The sequence below is a fragment of the Drosophila bipectinata genome, chromosome 4 (assembly GCF_030179905.1).
Source record: "Drosophila bipectinata strain 14024-0381.07 chromosome 4, DbipHiC1v2, whole genome shotgun sequence".
NCBI classification, from domain to species: Eukaryota; Metazoa; Arthropoda; class Insecta; order Diptera; family Drosophilidae; genus Drosophila; species Drosophila bipectinata.
Window position 1 is genome coordinate 14,108,587 of NC_091740.1, and position 19,213 is coordinate 14,127,799.

The 19,213-nt window shown below is 46.6% G+C and overlaps 1 protein-coding gene across 1 annotated transcript; it reads right to left on the reverse strand.

Annotated features, from left to right (window-relative positions):
- Window positions 1-8,629: 8,629 nt before the first annotated feature.
- On the reverse strand, window positions 8,630-9,385 carry LOC138926917 (uncharacterized). Its single transcript, XM_070282528.1, has one exon. The coding sequence runs from the start codon at window positions 9,383-9,385 to the stop codon at window positions 8,630-8,632; it is 756 nt and encodes a 251-aa protein (XP_070138629.1).
- Between the last annotated feature and the right edge of the window lie 9,828 nt (window positions 9,386-19,213).

Below are 19,213 nucleotides of genomic sequence, written 5' to 3' on the forward strand. Positions count from 1 at the left end.
AACGATCTGTTGATGGTTGGTCCTACCATCCAGGAAGAGTTGTATTCAATTCTTCTTAGGTTCCGGCTGAACAGATTCGCTCTGATAGCCGACATAAAAAAGATGTATCGCCAAGTAATGGTAAATGAAGCCGATAGGCGATACCAGTTGATAGTGTGGAGGAAAGACCCATCAGAGTCCTTGAAACTGTGCAAGCTCAACACCGTTACATATGGCACTGCGCCAGCCCCATTCCTGGCCATAAGGTGTTTGAAGAGGTTGAGTGAATCTGTGAAAAATACATTCCCTCGAGCTGCCGAAGTTATTGGGTCCGACTTTTACGTCGACGACATGTTAACGGGTGCTGGTTGCATTGAGGAGCTAAAGACAATTAAGTCTGAAGTAACTCAGGTTCTTCAAAACGCTGGGTTTGAATTGAGCAAGTGGTTTTCAAACTCGCCTGAAGTTACTGCATCCGAGAGCACGGTTAAGCCAATAACACTTTCGGACTCAGAACTGACTAAAGCATTAGGAATCGCTTGGGTTCCTAAAGAAGATGTATTTAAATTTGAAATTGATGCTTCAGTCATGGGTCAAAGGGCGACCAAGCGGAACATCCTTTCGGTGACATCGAAGTTGTTTGACCCCCTTGGCCTATTAAGCCCTATACTTATAAAAGGAAAGATCCTATTGCAGGAACTTTGGCTAAATAAGCTAGATTGGGATGAGTCAATTCCACTGCACTTAGAAACAGCGTGGAACAAAATACAAGTTGCCCTGTCGCAATTAGAGGACATCTCAATTCCGAGATTCGTGTTTACCGAGCCGATGTCACCGATTCAAATTCATGCCTTTTCTGACGCATCGATGAGAGCCTATGGAGCCTGCGTCTATATTCGTTGCAAATCTGCAGAAGGTATTAAAGTTTCATTGTTGACGGCAAAGTCCAAAGTAGCGCCGCTCAAGACAAAGACGCTCCCCCGTCTTGAGTTATGTGCCGCTCACCTTCTCGCAGATCTCTGCCGCAAGATAAAGCCTCTAATAAAAGTTCCGATCGAACGAAGTGTATTTTGGTCGGATTCAGAAGTAACTCTTCATTGGATTCGTTCCCATCCATCGTCGTTGTCAACGTTCGTATCGAATAGAGTAGCTGAAATTCAAGAGTGGTCAGATGATAGCACGTGGCGGCATGTACCAACTAAGCAGAACCCGGCAGATATAGTGTCCAGAGGTGGAGACGTAAAGGAGACTGTAGAATCGATCTGGTTTACAGGTCCATCGTTTTTAAAGGAACCGGAAGATAAGTGGCCGACGAGCCCCCGGTTTGATCTGTCACCAGAACTTCTACAGATGGAAGCGAAAAAGAATGCGGTCGGATTAACCGCAATCGTATCTACCTCAGATTTATTGGAAGTGATAGAAGGTTATTCCTCTCACCTAAAACTGCTGCGAGTGTTCGTTTATATGTTCCGCTTTATAAGGAAATCGAAGAAATTAGTAGTGAATTCTGATATTGTTCCCTCACCTGTCGAATATAATGAAGCATTTAAGAAAATAGTCGAAATAGTCCAAGAGCACGAGTATCAAGATGAAATAGAAAAGATCCGAAAAAATTTAAGTGTTAGCCCTAGCCTACAAAAGTTAAATCCCTTTCTACACGAATCTTCAGAGGCTGGGCTTACCTTTTCGTTGGTGCGGGTTGGGGGGCGACTAGCTAATGCTCCTATATCGTACGATGCCAAGTTTCCAGTATTGTTGACAAAACGCTCTCAATTTGTTCAGAGCTACGTCCGATACTTGCACGAGTCGAATTTTCATGTGGGTCCACGAGCACTTGTGAGTCTTTTGCGACAGCGCATATGGATCGTAAATGCGCAGGAAGTCTGCAGTCAGACAGTACGGTCATGCATTCGCTGCTTTAAATGCAAGCCTCGTCTGATGACTCAAATCATGGGTGATTTACCCTTAGATAGAATTCGTGCTCTCCGCCCATTCTCCATATGTGGTGTTGATTTTTGTGGCCCTATAGATACGACATTGAAAATTCGTGGTAGGCCACCCTATAAGTCCTACATTGCCTTATTTGTTTGTTTTGCGTCCAAGGCAGTTCATTTAGAAGTAGTTTCCGACCTTTCAACTGATTCCTTTTTATTGGCTTTTCAAAGGTTCGTTGGGCGCCGAGGATGTCCGCAGATCGTGCACTGCGACAACGCGACGAACTTCGTCGGAGCGAGTCGCCACTTCGCAGACCTTCGTCGGAGAATCGAGGACGAGGTCGACGCGGTCACGCAATACGCATCAAAAAGCGGATGCGTATTTGCGTTCATACCGCCGCGGGCTCCGCACATGGGCGGACTATGGGAGGCAGGTGTGAAGTCTGCAAAACACCTACTCCTACGAGCGGTAGGGAACGCCAGACTGACCGCGGAGGAACTGCAGACCGTCCTCGTTGGAGTCGAGGCCGTCCTGAACTCACGACCCCTCGGGGCTCTGAGTCAGGACCCAAGCGACGGCGAGGCGCTTACTCCCGGGCACCTGTTGACAGGCGGGCCGCTCATCGCCCCACCAGCACCGCGGACCCCGGACCAGCAGGGTCTAACGTGCTTGCGGCGATGGCGGCTTGTCTCGTCAATCAAGCAAATGTTTTGGCAGCGATGGTCCCGGGAGTACGTCTTGGGCCTACAGGCGCGGTCGAAGTGGCAGCACCAGGAGGACGACATCCGGACGGGCGAGCTGGTCCTGATCGCAGAGGATCACCAGCCGCCACAACAGTGGCTCACGGGACGAGTAGGAGCAACACACGCCGGCGCGGACGGAAGGGTCAGGGTCGCCGTCGTCCGAACTAGCTCTGGAGCGGAATATAGGAGAGCGGTCCACAAGCTGGCGCGGCTGCCAGTTAGTTGAAGCCTGATGGAGGCCTTCAACGGGGCCACGATCAATTTTACTTAAATTGATTTACATTTTATTGAAGTCGAAAAATTTGAATTATAGTTATAGCTGAATTGTATTTGTTAGTTGTTAGTCTATAAATTTACTCTTAGATAGCTTAGGGCGGAGCGGGAGCGAAAGCTCATATTCGCTCTTGTGCGAATTCGCCCCGCTTCGCCGCAATAGATAAGTTAGGCTTAAGATTAGAGAAAGATTAGAAAATATACTCGAATTTATAACGTTGAAGAAGCAAGACCTTTCGTTTTCGTTTTCGCCCAGTTTTTATTAAACATTACGCAGCCACCTTTTTGTTTTGTGATTTAAAGTGTGAGATAAACTAATCTCGTTATACATTTTGGCGCCCCCGGGTGGACATATGACCTAATAACACGCTGAACTTCTGCATTCGCACGACACATCCACTGCACCAGATCCGGTAGATTTAGCCATGAATAACGAAACTTTTGCTTGTAAATTTTTTTTGGCATCTTTCCCGCACAAATTTCACAATAAAAGTAACAACTTTTTTTTTTTTTTCTTTATTACTCCTCTTGGGAGCTTAGGGCCTCTACAAGGGCTCTCCACCTAACTTTATTTGCCGCTGTTTGCTTTATTGTGTCCCAGCTGATGTTCTTCCGGGATATTTCTAGGAGTGCTGTACGGCGCCAGGTCATCTTTGGGCGACCCACTCTTCTGCTTTCTTGTGGGTTCCATTCCAGAGCCATCCTTACGATGCTTCCTGGTTCCTTCCTCAGAGCGTGGCCAATCCATTTCCATTTCCGTTTCTTTGTGTAGTAGTCTTCCAAATGCAGAACTCGCTTTGCGCAGTCGGTTCTCCACATCACTTTCCACTCCACCATTTGATGTTATGATAGTACCGAGGCAGGTGAAGCTGTCCACGAAGTCGATGGTATTATCTCCGATTGTGATGTGGTTTGTGTTGGAGCTGTTGATCCGCATAGCTTTCGTTTTTGATGCGTTGATCTTTAAGCCTACTGCGCTGGCTCGGATCTCGAGGTCCCTAGCTTTGGCTTGAATGTCTTCGAATTTGTGAGCCAAGAGACATATGTCATCCGCGTAATCCAAGTCTTCTAGATGTCGGGTGAAGTTCCAAAGTTGAACAGAAGTGGTGATAGAGGACATCCTTGCTTGACGCCTGTGTTCGTCTGGAAGGGTGCACTAATTTTCCCGTTGTGCAGTACCGCCAGCTCAGCATCATCATACATAGCTTTTACTATGTTTATGATTTTCACTGGCACTCCCTTTCTTGCAAGTGCCCTCCATATCGCTGCTCTGTCTACCGAATCGAATGCCTTCTGGAAATCTATGAACAGGAGGTACAGCGGCGAGCGCCATTCCACAGTTTGTTCGGTTATTGCGCGTAGTGTGTTTGCCTGGTCTACGCAGCTCCTGTGTGGTCTGAAACCTCCTTGTTCATCTCGTATTGTTGGCTTTATTTTTTCCTGAAGACGTTCGTTTAGTAGAGTGGCTAGTACCTTGTAACTTGTGTTCAACAGGGTAATGCCTCGCCAGTTGTTGCAGTCACTGAGGTCTCCTTTCTTCGGTAGCTTAATGATGATTCCTTTTTTCCAGGATGTTGGGATACGCTCACTTTCCCATATATTATTGAAATGTGGATGCAGTGTTTCGGCCATTAGTTGCGTGTTAATCTGGAGAAGTTCGGCCGGTATGCCGTCATCTCCAGCCGCTTTGTTGCGTTTTAATTTCCTGATTGCATCCTTTATTTCTCTAATTGATGGTGCCGTGGGTGATACTCTGGGGTTATTGCTCGGTACAATACTCCTGAAGTTATCTTGCGTGCTGCTCGATTGTTCTGTGCAGCTGATCTCCATAAAGTGCTGTCGCCATCTCTGGAGTTGTGCCTCATCATCAATAAGGAGTCTTCCATCTGTGTCCCGCACTGGTTGGGTTCGTCTATGGCAGCTTCCGGTCAGTTGACAGCGAGCCTGTCCAGAAATTTCCTTTTGTCGTTTCGTGCTGATTTCTTCACCATCTTGCACAGCTCTTTGTGTTCGTCGCGAGCTCTGCAGTCATGATCTGCTTTCGACTTTAGGCTGTTCCGTTTGCTGATAAGTTCCCAAGTGTGCGCTGATATCCAATCCGTGCGCCTGCGTTGTCGGGTGCCAAGCATCTCCTCCGCGGTGCTCCTCAGTATACTGCATGTTTGTTTCCATGAGTGATTCAACGGTTGTGTTGTCATCTGTTCATGCAACGTTGTGGCCATTCTGGTGGATAGGTTGGAGTCACTCAGCCGTTGTACGTTAATGGGAGGCGGTCTTCTTGTGGTCCTGTTGACAGTGTTGCTATTTCGTCTGAGCTTGATTAAAAGCTCTCCGATTATCAGCTCGTGGTCACTGTCGATAGACGCGCTTCTCCTATTCCTAACATCCATCATCGAGCGTCTCCATTCCTACTTATGCAGATGTGGTCGATTTGGTTGCGAGTATGTCCATTCGGAGAGGTCCATGTGTATTTATGGATTTTCTTGTGGGGGAATACACTGCCGCCAATAACCAGTTGGAAGGTCTGACATAAGTCGATTAGCCTGTCACCATTATTGCTGCGTGTGCCAACACCATGTCGGCCCATGATTGTTTCCAATCCGTTGTTGTTGGGGCCGATTTTCGCATTGAAGTCTCCCATGAGAATTTTTATGTCACCTCTTTCGATCCTAGTGAGTGAGGATGTGAGGGCGTTGTAGAAGTCGTCTTTGATGTCATCGCTGGCGTCTTCTGTTGGGGCATAGCACTGCACTATGGTGATGTGTCTAGCATTGCATCGGAATCTGGCAATGATGATTCTGTCGGATACTGGGCTCCAGGAAATTAGTGCCTGTTTGTACTGTTTGGACACATATATCCCGACTCCGCTCCTGCCTCCATCATTGGTCCCGCTGTGCATCACTAGATTGCCGCTTGATTTTGTTGTTGTCCCGTTGCCTCTCCATCTCATCTCACTGATGCCTGCGATTGCGATCTGCTTTTTCTCCATTTCTCCTTCAAACTGCGCCAGTCTGGTTGGTTCCATTAAAGTCCTCACGTTCCATTGTCCAAATCGTGTCCGTTTCGATATGCGAATGGTCGTCAACGGGTTGGGGGGGTAGTTGGTTTTTTCTCTTCTTGTATTAGTTTCGTTAATCAGTTGTTATTAGGTTGATCCGGTGATTAGCCAGTTGCAACCTATCCCAGAGGTGGGGCTGCCACCTGTCGATATCTGGGAATACCGTTTTTCGACCTCACATGTTTAGTAGCATCGGAAAAGAGACCACTAAGCATAATGAAGCCGAAAAACTTTGGAGGTCATGATTGCCATGAGTGGGGTTCGAACCCACGACCCAACGCTTAGCGTGCAGCTACACGAAGAAACAACGGAACCATCGAGCAAGTGAACAGATTAACATTTGAAATACGCTCAGCCTTCGAACAGCGAGAATACTGCAGCGATATTTTCCTCGACGTATCTCAAGCTTTCTACCGAGTTTGACTCATCGGACGCATGCACAAAATTAAAACGTTTTTGCCGACAAACACCCACAAGCTACTGGAATCATACCTCTACAATAGGGAATTCTAAGAGAGATGCAACGCAGCTACTTCGGGCGATTACTTCATCAAAGCTTGAGTTCCACAAGGAAGCGCACTCTGCTCTTATCGCTCTTCAGTCGCTCCAGATGCCCAACCCAAGCAACAAACAAACTCGTTAATCATCTAATAGTAGTGGAAAGGTGGCTGTCCGACTGGCCCATTAAAATGAACGAACAAAAGTGTAAATATGTAACGTTTACTCTTAATAGACAAACATGCCTTCCGCTTTCACTAAACGGTATACAAATCCCTCAACCTAACGAAGTAAAATACCTTGGCGTCCACATTGATAGACAATTAACCTATCGAATTAGCACATCGAATGCAAGAAGATGCACCTAAAACTAAAAGCCAGCAGCCTCCACTGGATCATAAACTCACAATCGCCACTGTGCCTGGACTACAAGTTACTACTCTCCAATTCAGTCGTAAAGCCAATCTGGACGTATGGCTCTCAGCTGTGGGGAAACGCAAGCAGTAGGAACATAGACATCACAACGCGCACAATCGAAAATCTTGAGAACTAACACTGGGGCACCTTGGTATGTTCGCAACGAAATAACCCGGCATCTGGGCATGTAGAATGTTGCTTATAAATGAATTTATACGTTTGACCTGGTATACCTTCATTAGGAAATTATGAAAATTGGTGAAGTTATAACGATTTTCCCAAAACATGTCAGTCCAATCTTGCTAGCGTTCCGGAGTAATGGTTTGCCGTTCCATTTCCATTATTCTTTTTATTTTTACACACATTAACTTAACTAGTACAATAAAATGACGATCGACGACAACCAACGAGAGAGCGAGAGAGTGCACAGTGGGGCGAGTGCGGATGCGCTATTCAGTGCGGATGCCTTTAGCGGGAGAGCGCTCTTTAGCGCGGATGCGCTCTTATGCACAGCTGAGCGGCACAACGGCCCCCCACCTAAACATTTCGCCCCCCTTGCAATCGGGTTGCAACAGCTCCCTCGTTGTTACGGCTGGTGACAGGCTCCGGACACGACCCATCCAAAAACTATGCTCTGGGCCACTGGCAGCCCGTCCTGGATCTTCAGGAAGCCCGGCTGCATGATCCGCGGGTACATATCCGCGCCCAGGACGACGGAGATTGTCGCTGGCAGATGGAATCGCTCATCCGCCAGTGTCACGCCTCGGAAGTGGGCACGCACCGCCTAGATCAGCTCTCGGGACGGCGTACGAGCGCGCACGTGAGGCTCAATCTTAAAGATGACCTCCAGCCGAACGCTATCATCGGTCTTTGACCCCACGGTGGCTGAACACACTTGTTCGTCCCCCACGCTGGTAGTGGGCAGTCGAAAGCACGCCACGAGCGAGGCGTCGATGCAGCTCGAGGTCATGCACGGGTCGATGAGGGCCCCCGTGTCGAAGATCCGGGTCCCGGTGGGCGCAGCGACCGCGTCCTGCGGGGGCCCTCGACGAGAGGCGGAACATTCTCTAGGTACGGATGATACACCGCGTCAACCCTGTCTAAACGCCACTCTTTGGACGGAAGGTTGTTCTCCTTAATGACGACCATATCCCCAACGTGGAGATCCCTCGTAGGGGCTCGCCACTTAGTCCTCTTATGGAGCTCCTTGAGGTACTCTTCCTTCCATCGCAGCCGAAATTGCTGCTGAGGTGGCCTTGAGGTGTTGCCAGCGACTAATGATGTGCCTCCCACAAGAAAGTGCCCGGGTGTACGAGCCAACAGATCAGCAGGGTCTTCGGACATTGGCGCGAGTGGCCGCGAATTGAGGCACGCCTCGATCTTCGCCAGGAGAGTAGCCAGCTCCTCAAAGGTGTATTTCCGAGTGGCGGTGGACTTGTTGTTAAGGTCTTGTGGGGAGCTCCCGGAGGAATGAAATGACAGAGAAGCTGCTGGTAACTATAGGCACCGGTCACAGCCCCTTTTAGGCTCTGGAGAAAAACGCGGGATAGTAGAGCAGCTGCCCCTATAAAGTTCTTCCCGTTGTCGGACTGCATCCTCTCCGGGACACGATCGCTGTGCGAAAGCCAGCAAAAATTTCTCGGTCGTAAGGTCCGACGTAGGCTCTAAATGGATGGCCTTAGTGGAGAAGCACATAACCCTTTGTGATGAGACAGGCCCTCCCCTTTTAACTTTTTATCTCGAAAGGACCGGCATAATCCACACCGGTGTACGTAAATGGGAGCGAGAAGGACGTCCGTTCCTTAGGTAGCTCTCCCATGAGTTGCGTCTGCAACTTCTTCTTGTGGATGACACATACCTTACAAGAATAGATGACGGACTTGTCCCAATTCCTTACCCTTGGAATCCAGAATTGGGCCCGGATTAGACGGATCATCAGCTGATTGCCACCGTGCAGCGTGATGCGATGCGTAAATTGAACCAGGAGTCGAGACAGATGGCAGTCATACGGAAGGATAATAGGGTGCCGTTCGTCATATTGGGAAAGCTCAGAGGACGTGACCCGGCCGCAGGTTCTCATAAGGCCTTGCGAATCCACGAAGGGGTTCAGATTTTGAATCGGACTGGATGCCGATATTGGGCGCTTTTCGCTTAAGCAGCCCATCTCAAAGACGAAGGGTCGGCGCTGAGTGACGGAAATTAGAAGACGTTCAGCCGTCGTAACCTCATTTGCGCTCAGGTGCTCTTCGACTCGCAATGCCTTGTCGAGTGTGGAAAAACGTTCAAGAAGATCTTCGGGGGGCGCCTTCGCGACATGGACCTTGATTGCTTGCTTCTCGAGTTCAGTCACGGGGGCATCATTGCCTTGAGTGGGCCAGTCGCCGGCTATCGAGATCCGCAGGTTCTGCTCGGAGCGGACATGTGCCCATTTCTGCACGTCGGTAAACTGGGTGATCTTAATCACCCGGTTGGCCACGAACATTGTCCACTGGAACGCTGCTTCTGCAGCCAAGCGAGGACAATAGTCGAGTCGGTCCAACAGTATAGGGCAGACGCGGCCCCTGGAATCTTTGGCAGAACGGCGGTGGCCATCTCGGACAACAACAAGGCACCGCACAGCTCTAGCCGAGGGGGCAACACCGTTTTAATTGGGGCTACTCGAGTCTTTGCAGTCAGCAGGGTCACTATTACCGTGGACCCAACCTCGACACGAACGTAAATTGCTGCGCCGTACGCCTTCTGTGAAGCGTCGCAGAACCTGTGATGTTCGACCTTTAGGTGTGGTCGGAACGCGACCCACCGAGGAACACGAATCTGATCGAGCACCGAGTAATTCTTTAGGAAGTCAACCCATCGCTGACAGAAATTTTTAGGTGTGGTCGGAACGCGACCCACCGAGAAACACGAATCTGATTGAGCACCGAGTAATTCTTTAGGAAGTCAACCCATCGCTGACAGAAATCTTGAGGGAGGGCGTCGTCCCACCCTAGATCCAGAAGCCAAATGTCTTGCATGAACATTTTCGCCCGAACAATGAAAATCGCGAGCCAACCTGTGGATCGAACAATTTGGCAAATTGGAAGAGGACTTGGCGCTTCGTCAAAGCCGAGCCGGAAGTCAATTCTGGCGGGACAAAAAATAACTCATCAGTCGTCGCTTTCCACCGCACGCCGAGTGTCTTGGCCGTGCTTTCTGCATCGATGTCGAGGAAATCAGCACAAAGGAGGTGGTCGCTCGGAATGTCGGCCAGGATTGCCTTGCTATTCGACGTTCATTTCCTAAGTGGGAACCCTAGGGCCCCTTTCAGCTCCCGAATCGCAGCTTGGGCTTCAGTTTTGGAGTCTGCCCCCGCGAGAACGTCATCAAGGTACATAAAATGCCGGATAATTTGGTTTGCCTGCGGATACTTCGACTCTTCGTCGTCAGCAAGCTGGTGCAGGACACGGATCGCCAGGAGCGGGGCACAATTGACACCGAAGGTGACCGTTTTCAACTCGTAGTCGCGGATATCCCCATCGGGATTGCGAAACAAAACAGCGGAGTATGCTTGGGGTCTACCAAAATTTGCCGATACATCTTCTCGATGTCGGCGTTGAAGACAAACCTAAAGTATCGCCACTTTAGGATTTGAATCGTAAGGTCGGATTGTAAGACCGGGCCCGCGTATCGTTCAGACTGGTTCCGTTTGCGGACGGGCTCGAAGCATTGAAGACCACTCGCACCTTTGTGGTCGTGCTTTTGGGCTTGAAGACGGCATGATGTAGAAGATATTAGGTAGCGGAATTGCTCGCGGGAGAGACCTCGGTCATGTGGCCTAAGTCGATGTATTCCTGGACTACCGAGTCATAGCGGGCCTTAAGGGGCGGATCCCTCTTCAGTCGCTGCTCATTACGCAGGAACTGAGCAAGAGCAAAGGAACGTGAAGCCGCTAGCTCGGAACCCTTCTGCTCGGGGTGGCGTAAGGGAAGCGTCACAACGTACTTGCCACACTCGTCTCTGCTCGTCGTCTGGACAAAATTGTGCTCGCAAACGGAATCCGATTCCGAACTGGTCTCCTGACCGAGAAGAGACCCGCAGATGTTAGCCTTGGAATTACCGAGGAGAATGGACGGAAGAATGTCAGCTCCTATTAACACATTGACTTGGGAGCTCTCAACGAAGTTGGGGTCCGCCAGGGGAACGTCGGGCAGCCCCTTGAGACGATCTCGCGGAATCGGAGATGATTTAAGATTTCCTGCCAACTGCGGAAGAACGTAAGCCGCAGGCTGTAGTTGTAGCCCGGGTCTAGACCGAACGGAGAAATGGCAAAATTTAGTAGACTGCGCGGAAATGGTCTGATTAAGGCCGGAAGCTTGGGCGTGAATCGTCTTGAATGAAAACTTGACAAAGTTGAACAGTCGTTCCGTTATGAAAGTCGCTTCGGACCCTGAGTCTATCAGTGCTTGTGCCTGGACGATGCACCCCAAATGGCACACGTTGATAAGGGCCGTGCCCAGTAGGACGGCTCCTGACCCGGAAGCGAAACACACCTGCACATTCAACTGATCCTCTGATCCTCCGTTTGCTGGCGTAGGCGGACTTGGAGCGGTGGCGAACGGATTGCCGCGGTGCAGGAGGGTGTGGTGTCGGCTGTGGCATGTGAAGCACGTATGGGCGCTCGTGCAGTCTCGCTGCTGGTGCCCTCGGGAAAAACAGTTTAAACATAACTGCTTCCTCCTTATGTAGTCAGAGCGCCCATTTACATCCATTTCTAGGAAACGCGGACATAACCGAATGGGGTGGTTCTCCCTCGAACAGAGATCGCAGCCCATTTGGCCTGGAACCACTCGAGTCTCGTATGAATTGAGCATCCGAGCAGGGGCAGTAGGAAGTCCCGACCTTGGCGGAAATTGCCCGGAGCCACTAGGCCTGACGTCGTCGATGGCCTCCAGAGTGCTATAGTGCTCTGTCAGGAAGTTATCTAACTCCTTCCATGTTGGAATTTCGGCCTTATTATGTACGGATTGCTCCCACATAAAAAGTGTGACTTTGGGGAGCTTTGAGGAAATCATAAATACCAGGAGGCAGTCCCAAGCCCCAACACTGATGAAGGATATTTTTGGGGCTGTCAGACAACTCTGAATGGTGGCTTGCAGCTCCTTCAGCGCGACCCCGGACTCTTGAGAAATAGCCAGGATGTTGAAAAGGATCTTCAACTGGCTATTGACCAATAGCCGCCGGTTCTCAAAGCAGTCTGTGAGGCTTTGCCACGCAGCGACAAACTCCTCATGGGTCAGCGGAGCCTTAGAAACAATGGCGTGTGCGTCACCACTTGTTTTGGACAGCAAGTGGAACAACTTCTCTACCAGGGTGAGCCGCGGGTTTTGGATGTAAATGGCCGTAAACAAGTTATCACCCGCAAAGACCTCGGGATCCACTGGAGGTAACCGGCAGCCTGTAGACGCGGGCATGTGAGCATTGACGGAAGCCTGAGTGGATTGGGAAGCAATTTTCTCCCGAAGCTGGGCAATACACCTCGAATAGGCGGAGTAACAGTAGCTGTACTTCGATTCCAGCACAGTCGCGGTGGCCGCATTATCTTCGGACACGGCTAGCAAATCGGAGCAGCTCTCATAGCTCTTCTCCACCTTCTCCCAAAGTGCCCGAATTCGGTCCCGATGGACTTCGCACATGTATTGGGAGCGCATTTCCGTTTCTGGGGCGCCCGGAGTATTTATGTTAGCCTCAAATTGGCTAATTCGATCTGTTGTAGTGATGAACTTTTTCAGCGCCATTTCGACCGCACTTTTTCGCAATGGAGTGAATCTGCCTCTTTGAAGGACCGGGGATTGTATTGACGGATTCGTCACTCTTTGCCCTTGAAATGGCACTAGTCGCCTTAGGCTTCAACATAGGCGTCCGCGGAGATGCGGATTGAGATCTGTCCAAAGGGATGGATGGATGTTGTCTCCCGTGGTCATTCTCAGAATCCAATTCGCTGGTCAGCGCTTGTTGACTGACTTGCGCAACAGGTGCCTCGTACGAAGTGGTGCCCGGTCACACTTTTGTGATACGAACGGTGAGATCGCGAATGAAATGCGATTACAAGGAGCAAGTGGGAACTAGTGGCGCCGATGTCGAAAAGAAAGTCTTGGGCGGCACAATTCGAATTCGAAAAAGAGTCGAGGTTGGTGGAGATTGTAGGCGGTTGTTGCCTGATGCGGAGTAGAAACAGCGTTAGAGGCACGGAAAATGGACAAGTACCGTATTATTATAAGTACAAGTATTATTAATAATAATTATTTTTTGACTAATTGTCGGATTTTATTATTATGGAGCCAGAAGGGTGGAGTTAAAAATCCTAATTTTTAGTAAATTGGGCTTAATTATCACGAAGCCAAAAAGGTGGAATTGAAACCGCGGCTGTATTCAGACAGAAGGTTGATAATTAAATTATTAATAATTTTTGACTTTAAGTATTGAGTGGCCGGGAAGGTGAATTAAAAAAAAAACTGGCCCTTCGCTCGAACGGAAAATAATAATTAAATAAATTGTGGCAGATATAATTATAAATATATAAATTTATAATTAATTGATTTCCTTTTTTTTTTAAGTTAGTTGTTACGCAGCCGGTTATGCCCTGTACGTACCCCAAAGGAAAAAAAACAGCAACTGCAAAAACAAAAAAACACAACACTGCTACTACGGCGGCTAGCTTGAGAATTTAAGCGACACAATCACGGATTAGTAGTGAAATGGCGGTTTATAATTGTTGGTTTTGGAAAATTTAAGAAATGTTTTAATCTTTATCGGTTATATATTTCCTGAAATTGGAGGCAGAAAATATTTGGAAATATATGGACATGCATGCAAGTACGGATATATGTAAGGGCATGTGGGGCATATGTTGGCACAGTGGAACGTTGATAAGTGGACTGTATATGTAACTTTATATGACTGTATATATAAAATTTTGTCGGTTATATATTTCCTGAAATCGGAGGCAGAAAATATTTTGAAATATATGAACATGCATGCAGGTACGGATATATGTAAGGGCATGTGGGGCATATGCTGCACAGTGGAGCGTTGATAAGTGGACTGTATAAATGGTGGAACAGTAAAGTTATGTGGTGTAAAAAATTGGGGAAGAAAAGAAAACAAATATTAAATTCCGGAACTAATTCACACCGGCTGGCCAATATTAATTTTGTCACCACACAAATCCACTGTTCACTTGCGGATTTTTTTTTCCTCTTTGCGGATTAATTGCACCGAAAAAAAAAAATATGTATGTGTGTATGTATGTATGTATATGGATGCCCATATGCCTCGACCGTTGGCAACTGGATGGATAACGGAGAGGCCAAAAACGGCGAGGAATATGGCGAAGCACACAAAACGGAGACGGATGGAAAACTTTGAAGAATTTGTAGAAAATCTCAAACTGCCGTTGTGTCGGAAAACTCGGACTTGGAGTTGACACGGTAGAAAAAAAAACAAATCTTGCAGCATTGTAAACGAAATTTAATGTTCGGACCACTGCTGAAGACCGGCAAAGAGACGGAGACGGAAAAATTTCATACTTATCTTTTGGCGGAACACTGCCGGGAACTGCTGGTAGTGAATATCCAAAAATATATCCGGCTCGAAGGACCAAAATGTAGGGGGGCGTTGCTGTCGCAAAAGGTTCCGAAAATAAGGATGAAATAAGAAGTCGGGGGCGTTTTCGGGGTAAATTCAAAAAACGCGTTCAGCTTTATTTCGCTGCTTACTGGAAATTAACTTAACTACTACAATAAAATGACGATCGACGACAACCAACGAGCGAGAGAGAGTGCACAGAGGGGCAAATGCGGATGGGCTTTTCAGCGCGGGTGCGCTCTTCAGCGAGGGTGCGCTCTTCAACGCGGATGCGCTCTTATGCACAGCTGAGCGGCACAACGGCCCCTTACCTAAACAATGACCTCTGCTTTTACTAGAAGGTATGTAGATCGTTCAAGCTAACGAAGTAACTTACTTTAGACGACTTACCTGGCGAAAGCACATCAAATGCAACAAGATGCACCTTAAATTAAAAGCTAGCAGTGTTGGGATCGGGGCGATGTTACTACACGATTCTTTAAGCAAACATGGATTAGGTATATCTTTCCTTAATTATACCCTTGCAGGGGGTATTATAATTTTGGTCAAAAGTGTGCAATGCAGTGAAGAAGATATCTCCGACCCTATAAAGTATATATATTCTTGATCAGGATCACCTCCTGAGTTGATATGAGCATGTCTGTCTGTCCGTCTGTCTGTATTTTACGCGAACTTATCTCTCTGTTTCAAAGCTATCGTCTTGAAACTTTGCACACACCCTTCTTTCCTTTGCACGCAGTATATAAGTCGGAACGGCCGGGATCGGCCGACTATATCCTATAGCTGCCATATAACTGATTGATCGGAAATGGTATAATTTTAATTTTTTTAAAATAAGAGAGTTCAAATTTTAGGTGAGAGATATTTTTGGCAAAATAATACGACATGCCAAATTTCATAAGGATCAGCAGACTATATCTTATAGCTGCCATATAACTGAACGATCGGAAATGACACAACTTTCGTGTTTTTAAAGATAGAAAGTTGGAACTTAGTAAGGAATAAATATTTGGTTAGTTTATCCGACCTACCTTATTTCATTAGGATCAGTCGACTATATCCTATAGCTGCCGTATAACTGAACGATCGGAAATGGTATATGGTAGATATATATACTTTCGTATTTTTGAAGATAGAAGCTTGGAACTTTTTTTTAGATTTTATATTATAATAAATTGGGTTATATTATCATATTCCCATAAGGATCGGCCAACTATATCTTATGTTTGCGATATATATCCGGTTTTAACTGCAAGGGTATATCAATTTCGGCTCCGCCCGAAGTAAGCTTTCCTTTCTTGTTTTAACTCAAATAAAAACAAATGACTTGTTATCTTCGCCTAGCGATGGAAGACGCCTTCTTAAGCCCTTTTACAAAATACCGATAAGCTTATACTAACATTTTTTATTTTTTTATTATTTATAAAATATTTTATATACACATATACTAACATTCAATATTAATTCTAAATATTCTCCAATACTAATTCTAACATTTTCATAAATAAAATATAACATTGAATCTGACCGCGGCAACATTCCCTCCCCCGTGATTGATCCCGATACGTGGTCAGTTACAATTTTCCAAGCTGACGTCCACAACTGCTACCTTTGTTGCTGGTCTTTCGATAAAGCCATGCTGCGTCTTGATGGTTACCTGTCGAACTTGTCCATCCTTGGCCATCATTGCGTCGGTCACGCGTCCTTTTAACCACAAGTTCCTGGGGAGAAGCTTATCTACGACTACGACGATGCTTCCGATGGTGATAGGGAGTATCTTTTTAAACCGTTTGGTGCGCTTGGTTAATACGGGAGCATACTCCTTAACCCGTCTTTGCCATAAGCGGTCTCCGAAGCGCTGAATCTCGAAGAGTTTCAGCTCTTCGCGTACGGTTTTTTCTGTGGCTCTGAAATGTGTACCATTGTTTGAGAATGTTTCCTTCGATGTCACTCCATAAAATTGACTAGCCACAAGATACATGAACTAGTATCCAGACTGTAGGTGATCTACAGCACCCCGCGCAACGAAAGACAGGTGTACAGAAATCCCCATCTCTTCTCTTTGCGCCAGCCGACATTCACCAATAACGGGCCAAAATAGTCAACGCCTATATAGGTGAACGGCCTCTCGGCCGTTGATCTCGTATGCGTTGTCATCACATGCTACCGTATCTCCGAAGTATCGATGAACCTCTCCTGCTTCTTGGATGTTGGCCAGTTGCTTGCATTGGTCTTCAGGAAGTCTAGGCTTGCTGGGTTTGCCTGGTGACCTTGGTAGCTCCATATGCTACGTTCAGCTTCGGAGAAAGCTTGGTACTTCGTTCCAAACTGATGAAAGTTGTGGGGGTCCATAGATAGCCACTGCAACGCTTTCTTGGAGTCCGACAAGTATTTGACGTTGTCGATTTGCAGGTAACGTGTGCTCATCACCTTGTGGGCTAAGCGTGCTCCCATAACTACTGCCTGCAGGTCCATACGCGGAATCGATAGTGGTTTTAAAGGTGCCACCTTGGATTTCGCTTTTCCCGGACCCTAACATAGAATCGGACATCGACTACACTGCGAGCGCCCTGGAAGAAGTACTCGTTGCGGCAGCTTAAATCTCTACTCCTCAAGGAAAGGAAGTAGACCCAAAAAAATACTACATAGCCAAAAAGCCGATCGAACAGCTCGTGCGAGAACAGAAATGCACGCGTCGCGATTGGCTAAGCAGCAGATTGCCAGCTTTAAAGCAACGTCTTAAGGAAGCGAGCCGATCACTCGACCATGCTCTTCACCAACAGGAAGGAAATGCACAGCTGAGGTACATCCAGAATTTTTCGCCAACAAGTACAAAGTATCCCCTGTGGAGGGCCCTTCCAATCTTTGCGCCTTGTGGAAGAAATCCATTATCAGAATGATACCGAAGCCTGGAAAAGACCACACAATTCCGTCATCGTGTAGACCACTTAACCTTCTAACTGGCTTATCTGGTATCTTGCAATATAATCCCGGCACACCAATATGGCTTCCGAAGAAACAACGGAACCATCGAGCAAGTGAACAGAGTAAAATCCGAAATACGCTCAGCCTTCGAACAGCGAGAATACTGCAGCGACATTTTCCTCGACGTATCTCAAGCTTTCTACCGAGTTTGACTCATCGGACGCATGCACAAAATTAAAACGTTTTAGCCGACAAACACCCACAAGCTACTGGAATCATACCTCTACAATAGGGTATTCTCAGTGAGATGCAACGCAGCTACTTCGGGCGATTACTTCATCAAAGCTGGAGTTCCACAAGGAAGCGCATTCTGCTCTTATCGCTCTTTAGTCGCTCCAGATGCCCAACCCAAGCAACAAACAAACTTTCTAATCATCTAATAGTAGTGGAAAGGTGGCTGTTCGACTGGCCCATTAAAATAAACAAAAAAAAGTGTAAAGATGTAACGTTTAGTCTTAACAGACAAACATGCCCTCCGCTTTCACTCAACGGTATCCCTCAAGCTAACGAAATACTAAGTAAAATACTTTGGAGAGACTCATTAAAAGACCGATTGACTGAAAAAGTCAGTGAAAAAAGTCTTTTCTATAATTTGTCTTCATTTCGTTGCACAGTGGTACACAGTGGTTATAACACAGTTTTTAATTTCTTTTCCAATTTTCAATAAATTTGATAAGTCAATGTTTACACGCGAGATTTACAAATCCAATTGACGCTTTGAACCCAAAAAAATTCACCGTCACATATACATGCACAAAAGACTTTTTGAATCGTCGATCGCGAGCAAACGGTCCGAGAATGAGCAGAGCAAACGAAAACAGAAAAAACTGTTCTTCGGCTGAGCGCGAGCAAAATTTGTATACGAGCAATTTAATCGGTTGCTCTCAGACTTTTTGCTCAAAGTCTCAGTGACGAACACTTATTTTGAAACCACACAAATCGGTTAACAGTTATTTGCAAGCTATGCATAAAACTAAAAGCTAGCAGCCTCCACTGCATCATAAACTCACTATCGTTCATAAGTTCGTTCAATACGAGGTTTCATAACGATCGGAAATGCTGAAATAACTGAACGATCGGAAATGGTATTTGGTAAAAATACCAACTTTGGTATTTTTAAAGATGGGAGCTTGGGACTTTTAGATTTTGTATTGTAATAAGTTGGTTTTATAATAATGTTCTCATATGGATCGGCCAACTATATCCGATGTTTCCGATATATATCCTGTTTTAACTGCAAGGGTATATAACAACTCCGCCCAAAATTAGCTTTCCTTTCTTGTTAAATTTCTTTTCTTCAATATTAGAAAATTATTATTATTATATTTCTTCGTTAACAATGTTTAGCGGACTGTAAAATTTTTTGTTTCTTGAAAATTAAAATACAATGTTCAGTCACGTTCAATCCATTTTTGCAATTACATTTTAGGTTTTGTAATGTCGTAAAGTTGATTGGCAACGCCCGTCCGATCGCCAGCGACCGCTGACCATGTGGCAATGATGTCTTACTGAAAGATTGGCAATTTAGAGGAAAAGAGAGCTGAGCGGGTCTACTCGAAAGCTGAGTCGACATTTAATTTATAAATTAGGTTTTAATAAATTTGTTCTTTCTAAATTTGCTTTACATATTTTTACATAAATTTCCTTTGTTACTTATTATTAAATTCATCATTATCGTCTTGTAAATTCAATAAATTAAAAC

Bases quoted from the DNA above. Each gene is read 5' to 3' on its own strand.
- LOC138926917 (XM_070282528.1), bottom strand. From the start codon at position 9,385: ATGTTCGTGGCCAACCGGGTGATTAAGATCACCCAGTTTACCGACGTG.